Source organism: Caretta caretta, chromosome 1 (genome assembly GCF_965140235.1).
Source record: "Caretta caretta isolate rCarCar2 chromosome 1, rCarCar1.hap1, whole genome shotgun sequence".
In the NCBI taxonomy this organism is placed as follows: Eukaryota; Metazoa; Chordata; order Testudines; family Cheloniidae; genus Caretta; species Caretta caretta.
The window spans coordinates 324,558,184-324,573,773 of record NC_134206.1 but is presented as its reverse complement, the minus strand read 5'-3'; the positions used below and the strand labels follow the sequence as shown (position 1 = coordinate 324,573,773).

The 15,590-nt window shown below is 44.7% G+C and overlaps 1 protein-coding gene across 8 annotated transcripts in view; it reads left to right on the top strand.

Annotated features, from left to right (window-relative positions):
- Positions 1–15,590, top strand: part of CPNE8 (copine 8) — a 290,234-nt gene that overhangs the window by 88,186 nt on the left and 186,458 nt on the right. For all 8 annotated transcript variants that reach the window (XR_007354651.2, XR_007354650.2, XR_007354652.2 and 5 more), the window contains exon 7: positions 12,854–12,917. Coding sequence is in view for 5 of the 8 variants with exons in the window: in XM_048836289.2 (XP_048692246.1) it covers positions 12,854–12,917 (64 nt within the window). In the remaining 3 variants the exon portion in view is untranslated. The remainder of the gene's footprint in view (positions 1–12,853; positions 12,918–15,590) is intronic.

Genomic DNA, 15,590 nt, shown 5'->3' with positions numbered 1-15,590 from the left:
GGAAGGGGTTCTGGTCTGTGCCTAACTCAGCTGGGTTTGGCAACCCACTTCCATTTAAACTTCCTCCAAACTTTCTGTGCCATAGGGCAAAATTTCTTACCCCCATGTATACATTTAAGCTTCTCTCTTGCTCTGTAAATTAGCCAATGGGGTTTCACCAGCTCCCTCCTGATTAGTGAACAGATGGAGGAAGGGTTCACCAGACCCTTTGATATCTCTTTCCCAACATCACAGAAAAAGTTGTTAACTTCCTTCCTTCTCCCTGCCCAGGGTTCTGGCCCAACCGCAGATTTCTGTAAACCCACACTCCATTTATGGGCAGGCTCTTTTTATATGTTCCTGCTGCCCATGCTGGTAAACACAATAGCCTGAGACCCCATGGGTGCTCCTCTAGGCTGCTCCTTCTTCTTCTTGGTGTCCTTTCCAGATGTATGCTGGCTGGTCTTCCTCCCTGTGTCAGTCCCCTTAAACTACCAGCTCCCTCTGGGAATGTCCTCCTCTACAAACTCTTTTGTTAGTTTAACTGCTGTATATGGGGTAACCAGTTTGATGCTGCCTGACCCATATTTGAGTATTCTCCAGGGACTCTGAAGGAACTGTTCAAATATGACAGTATCCATGATATCGCTCATACCTTGGGTGTCTGACCTCAGCCAGTGAGAGGCCCAGTCTGGCAATTTTGAGCAAATGCCTTGGGCCATAATCTCCCAGGCTATCTTGTCTCAAACTTTTTGCCGGTATTTCTTTCTGTTGAAAGCCCCACCTGGTTGAGGATGGCTGCCTAAACCACTTCATAATCCTCTACCTGCTGGTCACTGAGAGCCATGTAGACTGCCTGAGCTTCCCCTGTAGGGCCCATATTCCCCGTCTCATTCTGCCACCACACCTACTCAAAAGTGATCAAAAACCTGTTAGGGTCATCCACAGGGCCCATCTTGCAAAGGCCTACTGTGATGCTTTTCTCTAGGAAACCAGAACCACAAGCCACTGTTTTACCCCTCTGCCTTAGCAAATGAGAGTTTGGCTGCTGCTATGCTGAGTGTCAGCTCCCCGACACACCAGACTGTCTATCTGCTTGCTTTGGAAACTCCTCAAAGCTGCGCCAGTCTAAACCTTGCCTTGCAGATAACAATCAGTGAACCCCAGTCCCAAGTTCCCCAGGGACATCTCTCTGCAGTGTGCAGTCCCTCTTACTGGACACTCACAGAAGTTAGAGACAGAGCACACACTAGCTTTTAGTTTAGCTGAAGACTCACCCTTCATATAACAGCACGGAATTGGTTTATAGTAAAACTAAGATAAGATTGTTAATAAAGAACAGAGATTTAAGTGATACTAAGCAACAGAAAAAGAGACAGGTATAGCTACAAACAAAACAAAAGACACTTCCTGGCAACTAAAACTTAATCTTAGCAAATTACATTCTTTGCCTAAGCAGTTTTTTCATATCATGTTACCAGCGTCTCCAGGCCAGGGATTCAGCTTCCACAGAATCATCGGGTACTGTCCCCTTTGTTCCTGAAGTGATGGATCACTACAATGTCTTTTTGTTCCTCTTATATTTCTCAAAGTCCACTGTCTTTGTCTCAAGAGCCAGGAATAATTTTTGGGGGTGCAGACTGTCCCCTGGTGTGCTCATTAAACTGTGTCCTCTGCTTTTTCTTAGCTTGATTGCTTTGTTTACCTTATATGTAAACGTACTTTTCATTAACTGCTGCCTCATTCTAGCACACATGCATATCTGTTTGTACACAACCCAGACATACATCACGCAGTGATATTCCTGACCGGCATATCACTGGCTTACATATGATACCTTACAAGATACCTTTTTTTGGGTACGTATTATAACAACAGTGTGTCAGGCCCGATATGACTCACCGTATAGTGGGCTCTCTGACAGTGGGCATTGAGGGGCTCTTAAGGTCACACCTACTCCCAGGCAGCTGAATGCTGATTCATGCTGCAGGTCTCAGTACCCTTGGTAGTAGCTATTGATGCACCTGGGATTATTGTCTTATAAATTCCAGCAGGCTTTTTTGTTGCTCAGCCTGCCAGACAAACAAGGACTGTCTTTCCAAGTGGTGGGGCTGCTGGAACGTCTTCAAGGTCTTCTGAATTTCCTTCTGCTGTTCAACCAGCCATCTCCTCCATCTCCCGACTTGCTAAACCTTTACACCAGCTCGCCCATCAAGCTTTCCATTTCTTTGGATAAAGGCAGGATACTGGACAAGCTCCCGTGTGTGCAGGGTCTCCTGGCTCTGTCCTCTTTGCTTTGCACAGAGACCGCTCAAAGACCTTCCCTTTTGTAGATTCCACAGTGTAGTTTGTTTATTGTGTTTCACTCTGCCACCTTTCACATAGTATTTTCAAGGCTATCTAGCTTTACTCCCCCCTTCTGCAAAAAGGGGAGGGGGAATGTTTTCTTCCAGAGAACTCCCTTTTGTCAGGCCCTCTAGCCTTTTTTCTCTTTCTGTGTCTCCTGTTTCTTCCCTTCTTTCACTTTCTTCCTGTGCTCTTTTATCCAGTCTCCTTGTTAATGGGATAATTAGCTCATTAGCTTCCCAGCCCCAGCCTTATCTGGTAATCAGGAAGTGGCACTGAGAAAGGACTCTGGGGTCACCAGCACCATTGACTCCAGGCCCACGCTGGTCCGTTGAGCCGGCACCTGTGGAAGAGGATTAAGTGGAGGACTTAGATCTCCCCTCCACACCAGAGACCTTTGAGGCAGCCAGGGATCTGATAGCCCTGGCGGGCCTGCACTTTCCCAACCTGCATGAGAGGTCATCAGTCCTGAAGCCTCCAGCACTGCAAAGACTGCTGGTGCCATCCCAGGAGCAAGCTGGCAATCATGTCTCTGTTCACCCTCTCCCCAGCACTGTCCAGCACCGCTCCACCGTCGTCTCTGCGCTTGGACTCCTCTGCAGATTTGGAGGTGGAGCCCTATGTCTCCAGGAATAGCTGGCACGGAGGGCAGAGACATCCCCAGAGACCGGAGATGGCATAGTCCTTTCCACCCGTGCCATGGCCAGTGGCAGATGCCAGCGCAGTAGCCCTTTTGGACCCCGTGGACATACCATCAATCCCAGGGTTCCTTTTCAATCCTTCTTGGTGGCATCAGATGGATGAGCGCCATCCAGGATGCTGCCAGCACCGTGGATGACATAGTTGTTGGCACTGCAGTCGGCACCACAGTCTGCACCGAGATGGGCGCAGTTACAGATAACTGGGAATGCTTCAAGGAACCGGACGGGCAAGAAGGCCCTGTACTGGCCCGGGTTTCCTCCTCATCCTTCCCCGATGAGGCAGTAGCGGGAACATCGGTTCCTGGCCCACCGGATAGTTGAGCCCATCTGGAACTCCTAAAAAGGGTGTACGAATATCTCTTTACGTGCCCCCCACTGGACTTGGTGGTGGTGGTGGCGGTCAACGAGCGGGAGAGGCGGGGTAACAGGAACCCATTTCCCGGGCAAAGGACACAAAGAAGCTGGATCTCTTTTGGAGGAAGGTGCATTCCACTGGAGGGCTCTAGCTTCACTTTGTGAACCAGCAGGGAATCCTCAAGTCTCTATAATTTTTAATCCTGGGACGCAATTTAAAATTTGAAATTTAAGGAGTTTGTGCCAGCAGACTCCAAGTCTGAGTTCTTGGCCTTGGTTGACGAGGGCAAGGCTGTGGCAAGACCTCATTGCAGGCCTCAATGTACTCAGCAGACTCAGTAAACCGCACCATGTCTTCGGGGATTGCAATGTTTTGTTGCTCCTGGCTTCAGACCTCCCGGAGGAGATTAAACAGACTATTCAGGATCTCCCTTTTGAGAGCTCCATCTTGTTTTCAGAGAAAACTGACCCAAAGCTGAATAGCTTAAGACTCTCAAGCCACTCTCAAATCTCTGGGGCATCACACACCTACCACACAGCGCAAGCATTTTAAATCCCTGCCTATGCCGCGCCCATATCAGGGGCATTCTAGGCGGGACTTCTATAGAAGAAGGGGCAGAAGCCATTGGCATCACCAGTCTCAACCCCCTAACAGCCAGGGGTCGGGATCGTCAAGACAACCCTCAGGTCCTAGGCAGACTTTTTGAAGATGTGTCCGGGGGCGATATACCAACGCAAATTCTGGATCTGTTACTACTCTTTTTGGCCCGTCTATCTCATTCCTACGATGGGTGGCCCCAAATTACCTGTGGTTAGACCCATCCTAGGTCTGCGCAACCTCAACAGGTTCATGAAGAAACTAAAGTTTTGTATGGTCTCTTTGGCCACCATCATCCCATTCCTGGATCCAGGGGATTGGTATGCCACCCTCAATTTGAAGGACACATACTTCCACATTTCCATAATCCTGCCCTACAGGAGGTTCCTAAGTTTTGTAGCATTCACTAACAATTTCATAGTCCTCCCTTTTGGCCTGTCATCGGCCCCTTGGGTATTCACCAAATGCACGTCAGTTGTAGCCGCCTTCCTGAGGAAAAGGCACGTTCAGGTATTCCCATACCTGGACGACTGGTTGGTCAAGGGCTGTTCCAGGATGCAAGTGGAACAACAGGTCAATTTGATAAGGTCCACATTTGACAGATTGGGTCTCTTGCTGAATGTGCAAAAGTTGACTAACCCCCACTCGGAGAATAGAGTTCACAGGGGCAGTGTTAGACTCAAGGCAAGCCGGGGCTTTCGTACCACAGTCCCGTTTTCAAGCTATGGACGACATTATACAAGACCTCAGGCAATACCCCATGACTACTGCTGGACTACAAGGAATTGCTTAAAACTCCTCTGGCACATGACATTTTGCATGTATGTAGTGCAACGCGCGAGGCTCAGATCTCTCCAGGCCTGGCTAGCATCAGTGTATTGACTGGGCAGACTGGACAGAGTAGTCACACTCTCACTGCTGGTTCTCAAGACTCTTCAGTGGTGAGTCGACATGTGAATGGTGTGCGCAGGCATCCCTTTCTCCAAACAGCACCCTTTGCTGTGTCTGGTTACTGATGCATCAGCAGTAGGGTGGGGAGCACACCTCAGAGAGCACAGAACTCAGGGCTTCTGGTCTCCAGCAGAGCTGTCGCTTCTGTCAGCTCTCTGATGCTGATGTGCAGTTCATCTGGACCACCTATCCCGCTCGTTCACAAGGTCCTCCTCAAGATCCGCAGAATCAGTGATATTGATGGTTCCAGCCTGGTCCTGCCAGCATTGGTACACCATCCTGTTGGAGTTATTAGTGGACAGCCCAATCGCCCTACTTTTAGTTCCAGATCTGATCACCCAGCATCGTGGCCGGCCCCCGCATCCCAAATCTCGAATCTCTCCACCTCACGGCTTAGAAGCTGCATGGTTAAACCCGATAGAGCTCATACGCTCAGATCATATTAGGGAGGTACTCCTTGGCAGTAGGAAATCATCCACCAGGGCTACGTACTTAGCCAAGTGGAAGAGATTCTCGATTTGGTGTTTGCAGAGCCATACCTCTCCGACGCAATCTTCAACACCCTTTATCTTGGACTACCTGCTAAATTTGAAGCAGCAGGCTTGTCACTCTCATCAATAAAGGTTCACCTGGCTGCCATTTCGGCATTCCACCCAGGAGAGGCAGGCTGCTTGGCCTTTGCTAACCCAATGGTGCCGCGTTTTCTTAAAGGACTGGATATGCTGTACCCACAGGATCAGCAACCAACCCTGGCTTGGGACCTTAATCTGGTGCCCCCAAGGCAGATAGGGCCTCCATTCAAGCCCTTGGCGACATGCTCACTGCTCTATGGATCATGGAAGGTAGCTTTCCTGGTTGCAATAACTTCAGCTAGAAGGGTATCCGAGCTCAAGGCCCTCACATCTGACCCTCCGTATACCATCTTTTACAAGGATAAGGTGCAACTTTGACCGCACCTGGCCTTTCTCCCTCAGGTCGTCTTGCATTTTCGTGCCAACCTAGACATCTTTCTCCCAGTTTTTTTTCCTGAAGCCTCACGCTAATAATCAGGAGCAGAGGCTCCATTCCCTGGACATTTGGCATGCATTGGCTTTTTATATTGAGCAAACAAAGCTGTTTCGTAAATTGAACCAGCTGTTTGTGGAGCTGGTGGTGGACAGGATGAAGGGCCTCCCAGTGTCCTCCCAAAGGGTATCATCGTGGATCATCCAAGCATGCTAAGATCTGGCAAACAAACATACCTGCCCCCACGCTGACTGCTCATTCCACTCGGGCTCAGTCTTCCTCGGTGGCTTTCCTGGCCCAAGTCCCAATCCAGGAATGTCTGTAGAACGGCAGTGTGGCCCTCGGTCCGCACTTTTACTTCTCATTATGCCATTACCCAGCATGCCAGGAACAATGCAGCATTCGGCAAAGTGGTGCTTCAATCAGCAATTCCATGAACTCCAACCCCGCCTCCTAAGTAAAGCTTGGAAGTCACCTACTTGGAATCGACATGAGCAAGCACTCAAAGAAGAAAAAACAGTTACCTACCACTCGTAACCGTTGTTCTTCAAGATGTGTTGCTTATGTCCATTTCAAGACCCACCCGCCTTCACCTCTGTCAGAGTAATCTGTCAAGAAGGAACTGGAGAGGTGGCAGGTTGGCAGGGCAGGGCCCTATATGCAGCTTCATGAAGGCATGACTCCAGAGGGCACCTGAGCCAACCCTAAAGATACTGTTAGGGGAAAAACCTTCTGGCATCCGATGAAGTGAGCTGTAGCTCACGAAAGCTTATGCTCAAATAAATTGGTTAGTCTCTAAGGTGCCACAAGTACTACTTTTCTTCTGGCGACTGTGCACCTACTTGGAATGGACATGAGCAACACATCTTGAATTACGAGAGGTAGGTAACCATTTTTTCTGGACCAGAAGGGTCTGTCACTGGTCTCTTCCCAGGGATAGGTGAGGGTGCTTCCTGCTCCTCTGAGGGCAAACAGACCCCCAAGACCCACTTAGCTGTTCCTAGCCCTCCACCCTTTTTCAGCTCCCCCTCCTTCAGGATCCTTGCCCCAGGGACTGTTCCCCCTCAGCTGCTCCTCCTACGCTCACTGGCCCCTCCCTCAGGGGAAAGACCTGTTCGCTCACCTCTCCTTTCCCCTGGAGACTTTCTCCCCTTTCCAAACCTATTGGCCCCCCCAGGTTCCAACACCCCCGCCACTGGCGGCCGTGCTCTCTCTCTCTCCTTCCCATTGCTATCAAGGGGGACCCTGTGCTCCCTCCAGCACTGGAGGCCATCTGCTTCTCCCCCCCCACCCCCACCATTGGGTACCCTATACTCCCACCACCACCAGTAGGGCCCCTGTGTTCCTCCCCTCCTACTCACCCCAACCAAAGGGTACCTTATGCTTTTACCACTACCACAGGGTACCCTATGCTCCCACTCCCACTCTGACTGACCTCTTTGCATGCTCCACCCCCAGAGGCGCTGCTCACTGCCTCGCTACTATTGGTTAGGAGGATTGTCACTCCGTATAGTCTCAGCTAGTGATTGGTGGAGGCAGACAACGGGGCAGGGTGGGTGAGCTAGCATGGCAGAGGAAGTTGACCAGAAGAGCCCCAGCTCCTGGAGAAGGGGACCTGGCTGCATGGTACTGCAGTGTGCACCACGAGCAGACCTCTGGTATGAAACTGGGGGAGGGGGGGGTGTCAGGTGCCCCCCTGCCCTCTGTAAATGGCATCTCTGGTTATAGCATTGTTCTCTCTGGCCCAGTGAACAGTTTCACTAGGAGGGACTGTGAGCAAAATAGACTATAGCCTGATGGTTAAGATGCCCATCTGGCAGGGGGAAGACCTAATGGACTTGAGTTTGAAGTCCCTGCTAAAGAGAGGGGATTCAAACCTGAGTCTCCCATATCCCAGGAAGTGCCCTAACCACTGGACTACACACACACATTTGTTGGCCTGAAACAGATTTCCAGTTTGCTGACAAATTCCAAACATTTTCAGAACAGAAAATATTTTTTGATTTTTTTTTTAAAGTTTGTGGGCCAATCTGAAAAACCAATTATCTGTCCAGCTCTACTAGACAGTACTGCTTGTACTCTATCTCTAAAGACTCTGTATTGTCTTCACTCAGACTGCTCACAGGAATGGAGATCCACACAGGATAGGGTAAACTAAACAGGGTTTATTTACAAGAGCATTTATATACAAATTCATATTCTGGCCTAAGCAGCCCAGCTCACTGCGTTGGCATACCTGCTGTCTTGCTCTTGCTGTCTGTCTCTCAGAGGTGGCCAATACAAGAGAGTCATTCCCCGTGCCTGTCTTAAAGGGAGAATGCACTAGTTCTCTAACCACGCTTGAAGACCATACAGAGTGTTTCTGCTTTGATCTTGCAGTTCTATAGTTCTGTTTCCAAGGGAGTCCTGTCACTCCCACTTTCTGGAATTTCTGTTTCTTCAGCATGTCCCTCCACTGAGTTGATACGATTTTTGGAATGGTTTTTCTGGTGGTTGGGTCATGTTCTACATCTTCGCAGCTTTTTATTGGTGAAGGCTGATGTGTTTGGGAGGTAATTTTTACCTCTTATTTAAAAAAAGCAAACAAAAAAACCCACAAAAACCTTTTTCCTTGATGGCATTTGTCTTTGTTCTTTCAGCCATTTTAGTAGTTACTATATAATGTTTTCCTTTGGACATCCTTGAGCTCATTGCTTTCAAGGAGTAAGAATTTTGCACAGATATCTTCAGAGGACAGAAAATGACTTAGATTCCATTGTGTTTCATTAGAGATATAATCTTGCAAGATTCTCACTCTCCCATCTCCCCTCAGAGTTTGGAGTGTGGTATATTTGTTCATTAGTTACTGATTATGTTATGTATGTACATGTACTGAGTTTATTATTTCTGCTTTTGAGGCCTGATTTTTCAAATAGATGGTGATTGGCTTAATTTGAGGGAGGTCAGTCACAAACTAATTGTAATGTTCAAGCCAGTAGTTGTAGGTGCAGGTAAGAAGTGTGTGGAGGAGAGGTTGGCTCACACCCTTAAGAGACAATAGTACTTTTAGGCAGTTTCACCTATATCAAACTTAGATGCTGAAACGCAGGAGTGAGAATCTTGCAAGATGATATATTCCAAGAATCAGAACCCTTTACTACTTATGAAATTCATTTTAGAGAGAATTAACTGGATTAATGAAAATTCTGAGGGGGGGAATAATTAGTTTTTTGACTTTACAGAGAGCTAATTAATTTTGACTAAAACATTTTTGTATTAATGTTTTTTAAACTGGTACAATTATATAACTAAAAGAGAGAGCGAGTGAGTGTGTGTGTGTGTGTGTGCCTGTGCCAGAGAGAATTTATTCCTTTTCTCTCAAATGTGGAATCCACACTTCAGAATACAGTGATATACAGGATGGGCAATTTTCAGCCTCAGGTTGATGACAAATTTAAGATCAGATGCCTCCTTGAGCCAAGATGGCTAGAATTGGTTACTGTGTGATGCAGCAGAAAGGGCAGATTTCCAATTTTTCATTAGAATACAGAACTTCTTGTCCTACAAAAAATATTTAAGTATCAAGCCTAAAATATTGTCACATGGTATGAAAAGATATTTTAAGGTCTGTGTGTATTTCAAGGATTATTTTTTTAAAATTTCCTTTCCTTCAAAGCCTGTTTAGTTAAACTCAGGCTGCTTGGAGATCTTGGTTTTACAGGAGAGGGTTATGAAAACTGGTTTCAATGAAAGTTTAACATTGTAAGACATTTCTAAATGATCTTTTCCGTAAAATGGCGAATTATAGGGGCATTCCCACTAATTGAATATGGTGCTTGTGATGTCAATCTACAGAACTATGTTGAAAAGCTTTGTCCATTGGAGAGGCATGACAGTTCTCATACAAAGGTGATGTCATTGCTGTACTCCAGTAAGAGAATTTACCTCCCAGCTGCCTCACTTCCTCTGCCACCACTGCAAAGAGCAAATCAGACTTTATATTTGTGTCCTCAAGACTAGGTTTTTCCTTAAGTAGTTTGCATAGAGTAGTATACGATAGTTTACTTGTCCCTTTTGGCATCATAAGGCCTTCAAGAGGTGTGGTGATCATACCAGAGACTGATACCCACATCCATTGCCTTCTGTGTCTGGATGAGACTTAGTAACTCAGTGCATTTTTTGCCACATCTTCACTCCCCGTACCACAAGGAGGAGACACTTGAGATTTATTGGCTTGGATAAAATTAAAATAGTGACTATTAAGGCTCATGTTTTATGGTATAAACTGATCACAGGCAAGAGTCAGAAAGAAATTACCCATGTATGGTATAGTATTGTGCAAATAAGTGAATGCTGAGTATTTACACCTACCTCTGAACCATCTGGCACTGGCTACTGTCAAACAAGATGTCTGTCCTTTATATTCTTAATTAATATAGCTCTCTGGTATAAGAATCTATTCTGTACCTTTCCCCCCATAAAAACAATATATTATTTCTAGGGCTGTCGATGAATCGCAGTTAACTCATGTGATTAACTCAAAAAATTAATCCCGAATAATCGCAGTTTTAATTTCAATTGAAAATTATTAATACAGGGCTCACTTCATATTATTTTTATTACAAATATTTGCACTGTAAAAATTATAAACAAAAATAGCATTTTTCAATTCACCTCATACAAGTACTGCAGTGCAATCTCTTTATTGTGAAAGTGCAACTTACAAATGTAGATTTTTTTTTTGTTACATAACTGCACTCAATAACAAAACAATGTAAAACTTTAGAGCCTACAAGTCCACTCAGTCCTACTTTTTGTTCAGCCGATCACTCGGACAAACAAGTTTTGGTTATATTTGCGGGAGATAGTGCGGGAGATAGTGCCCACTTCTAGTTTTACAATGTCACCTGAAAGTGAGAACAGGCATTAGCATAACATTGTTGTAGCCGGCGTCACAAGATATTTACATGCCAGATATGCTGAAGATTCATATGTCCCTTCATGCTTCAATCACCATTCCAGAGTACATGCATCCATGCAGATGACGAGTTCTGCTCGATAATGATCCAAAGCAGCACAGACCAGCACATGTTCATTTTCATAACCTGAGTCAGATGCCACCAACAGAAGGTTGATTTTCTTTTTTGGTGGTTCAGGTTCTATAGTTTCCACAATGGAGTGTTGCTCTTTTAAAACTTCCAAAATATGCTCCACATCTCGTCCCTCTCAGACTTCGGCTTTTTAAACCTACGGTCAATTGCAATAGCTATCTTTAGAAATCTAACATTGGTACCTTCTTTTCATTTTGTCAAATCTGCAGTGATAATGTTCTTAAAATGAACAACAACATGTTCTGGGTCATCATCCAAGACTGCTAAAACATGAAATATATGGTAGAATGTGGGTAAAACAGAGCAGGAGACATAGAATTCTCCCCCAGGGAGTTGAGTCACAAATTTAATTAAGGTTTCAGAGTAGCAGCCATGTTAGTCTGTATCCGCAAAAATAAAAGGAGTACTTGTGGCACCTTAGAGACTAACCAATTTATTTGAACATAAGCTTTCGTGAGCTACAGCTCACGTTTAATTTTTTTCGTGAGCATCGTCAGCATGGAAGCATGTCCTCTGGAATGGTGGCCAAAGCATGAAGGGGCATACAAATGTTTAGCATATCTGGCAGGTAAATACCATGCAATGCTGGCTACAAAAGTGCCATGCGAACGCCTGTCTCACTTTCAGGTGACATTGTAAATAAGAAGAGGGCACCATTATCTCCTGTAAATGTAAACAAACTTGTTTGTCTTCACGACTGGATGAACAAGAATTAGGACTGAGTGGACTTGTAAGCACCAAATGTTTTTACATTGTTTTATTTTTGAATGCAGTTCCTTTTTTGCATAATTGTATATTTGTAAGTTCAACTTTCATGATAAAGAGATTGCACTACATACTTGTATTAGGTTAATTGAAAAATACTATTTATTTTGTTTTTTACAGTGCAAATATTTATAATAAAAATAAATAGAAAGTGAGCACTGTACATTTTCTATTCGGTGTTGTAATTGAAATCAATATATTTGAAAATGTAGAAAACATCAAAAAATATTTAAATAAATGGTATTCTATTATTTTTTAACAGCGCGCTTATTCACAATTAATTTTTTTAATCACTTGACAGCCCTAATTATTTCTTTCTTGCTAATTTTTTTAGTTTGTTGCATTAAAAGTTATTTTATAGGTACTGCTGTTAACATAATGGTAGTAATTATACATAACTAAGCACTTTGTAGTAAGTCGTCACAAAATAAAGGCATTTCATTATCTTCCAAATTGTTTTTGGAGTTTCGTCCAAACAAATTTCTCATGAAACAGTACACCTTTTAAGAAACTGTTGAATTGCAGTTTTTTCCAACTTCTCAGGAGCTCTTTTGTTTAGAACACGTGGTAGAAGAGTTGAAATGGCCATCCTGTTGCATCTGAAGATTTTTTGCTATCTCTTCTCTAATTTATAGCTCTAAACTAATTATTTTATCAAATAAATAAAATTCCACTTACCACATTGCCAAGATACTCTCTCACTTTCTTTGAGCCTGTTCATTGTCTTTAACCCCAATCCTTGCACAGCACAGTTGGGAGACAAACACTTGTGTTTTAAGGTACCAATTATACTATTTAAAATACAAGAAGGCCAAGTCCTCTTTGAATAGTCTGACCAGCAACGGCACATGCTAGTGTTCAGCTTGAGTTAGCTGTAGCCTGTCTCATGGAAGATATTAATTAATGGCTTTATACCTCCTAGCCATGAAATACAAATTATTTAAGCTTTCCTTTATGATAAGACACTTAAAATCATGTCTGTGGAATTTTGGCTGCTGGCATGGGAAGTTTTCGCTAAATAATATTAAATCATTCTGAGGTATATATTTGCTGTTTGTTTTCAGAGGAATTCCAGGGAAGAAATGTGGAACAATCATACTGACAGCAGAGGAGCTGAACTGTTGCAGGGTAAGTGAATGTTTGCACTGTTTCTTAAACAATTTGGTTTTTTGGTACTAATGTAACCTGATATTAGACCAGTTTTTTAAAGATACAGTTTACAATGGGGTAAAAGAAATAGGAACACAATTACCTTTTTATGAAATCCTAGAGCAATTCATTATTTATTGCTTCACTTAATTGTTCTTTTCAGTTACTATTAACCTGAATAGTAGAGAGAGAGGTGAAGAACAATTTGGAGCACAGCAAAGTTCATATTAAACCTACTCTTATTGTTCCCCAAATTAATCAATATGACCCTCCTCTTGGGGTATGTCTACACTACAAAATTAGGTCGATTTTATAAAAGTCAATTTTTAGAAAGGGTTTCAGAGTAACAGCCGTGTTAGTCTGTATTCGCAAAAAGAAAAGGAGTACCTGTGGCACCTTAGAGACTAACCAATTTATTTGAGCATGAGCTTTCGTGAGCTACAGCTCACTTAGTCGGTGGTATGCATCCGATGAAGTGAGCTATAGCTCACGAAAGCTCATGCTCAAATAAATTGGTTAGTCTCTAAGGTGCCACAAGTACTCCTTTTAATTTTTAGAAACCGATTTTATGCAGTCATAGAATATCAGGGTTGGAAGGGACCTCAAGAAGTCATCTAGTCCAACCCCCTGCTCAAAGCAGGACCAATCCCCAACTAAATCATCCAGTCGATTGCGTATGTCCACACTTAGCGCATTAAATTGGTGGAGTGCATCCTCACTACCGTGGCTAGCATTGACTTACAGAGCGGTGTTCCTGCAGTCTCCGCTGCCTATTGGAATTCTGGGTTAAACTGCCAATGCCTGATGGGGCAAAAACATTGTCACGAGTGGTTTTGGGTACATGTCATCAGGCCTCCCTCTCTCCCTCCCTCCATGAAAATAACAGCAGACAATCGTTTTGTGCCTTTTTTCCTGGGTTACCCGTGCAGATGCCATACCACAGCAAGCATGGAGCCTGCTCACCTCACTGTCACTGTACATCTCCTGGGTGCTGCTGGCAGACAAGGTACTGCATTGCTACACAGCAGCAGCTCCTTGCCTTTGCGGCAGATAGTGCAGTAGGACTGATAACCATCATATGTCTCCTGTGTGCTCCTGGCAGACCTCAGTGAGGTCGACGGGCGCCTGGACAGACATGGCTATTCTCCTCTTAGAGCACCGAATGGGAGACAGAGACTCCAGGTCATTCTCTTCTTTGATTTTCATCTCATGGAGATTGAGTCCTGCCTGGAATGTCATGCGAGCTGGAGGCTTCTGCCTCAGGCTGCTCTCCCAGCCGGCATCACCGCGTGGTTGCACCTACCGCAGCCTACCCCTTGCTCCCTTGGCTCATGAAGCCTGGACAGTAGTAAGGAGCAGTTCAACTATAGGCTGAGTAAGTGCAGAATGTTGGCTTTCCTGCAGCTCCAACAGACGCTTCATCATATCCGTTTGCTCCCCCAACAGGTGCTGCTTCATGTCCGTTTGCTCCCCCATTAGCCTCAGCATCACGTCCTGCCTCCGCTCTTCGCACTCACTTAATTCTTTCCTGGCCTCTGCCACTGAATGCCTTCATGCATTAAGCTGTGCCCTATCAGTGCAGGAGGACTGCATGAGCTCGGAAAACATGTAATCATGAGTGCGGTTTTTTCGCCTTCTAGTCTATGATAACCTCAGGGATGGAGATGATAGGGAGAGCGTAGAAACAGTCTACGCTCTACGATTCTGGGGGAACTGCGTGGTCACCTGTGCTGCTGAGTTTGCCACGCTGACCAAACAGGAAATGAAATTCAAAAGTTCCCTGGGCTTTTCCTGTGTACCTGACTAGTACATAGGAGTTCAAAGTGCTGTCCAGAGCGGTCACAATGGAGCACTCTGGGATAGCTCCTGGAGGCCAATACCGTCAATTTGCATCTGCACTACCCCAAATTTGACCCAGCAAGGTTGATTTTAGCGCTTTTCCCCTCGTCGGGGAGGAGTACAGAAGTCAATTTTAAGAGCCCTTTAGGTCGACGGAATGGGGTTGGTTATGTGGAAGCAATCATTTTTTTAATTGACCTAACACGGCTAAATTTGATCTAACCCCATCGTGTAGACCAGGCCTTAGTTTCTTAATCCCCAAATGCTAGTAAACTATGTGAGTTATGGGGTTATATGTCCATTATGAGATTTTTTTTTTTGAGAGAGAGAGAGAGACGTGAGTAGCAAGAACAGCAACAAGCAAAAGAAATCTTTGTAATTTTAGCTTTGTAATTCAAAGTTTGTCTGTTTTGTACTTAATGTGTGGCTAAAACAGTTTAAAAAAAGTTTATTGGAATAAATAATATCTTGTATGAAAAGGAATAGCTCCAAAAGAGAGGCTAAATTTAAAAAGATTGTCCCAGCCCAGTGATACTCGTGAGCGTCTAAATGTGGAAAAGCTGTAGGGACCAGGGAAGGAAGGGGAGAGAGTGAGGAGAGATTATTGTTATGGATAACAAGGAATGATTGATTCCTGAAGGGAGTTCTGAGGAGATTGCTAAATAGAAGGATGGTGTTTACTGGAAAGAAAGTGAGATATTTTTCCAAGTGTAAGTGGTAACATAAGAGAAGATACAAAGTCAAGAAAGGAAAAACTAAGTGTAGGGATCAATAAAGCAAGGTATTTGGTAAAAAGCATAAGGAGCAAATAAG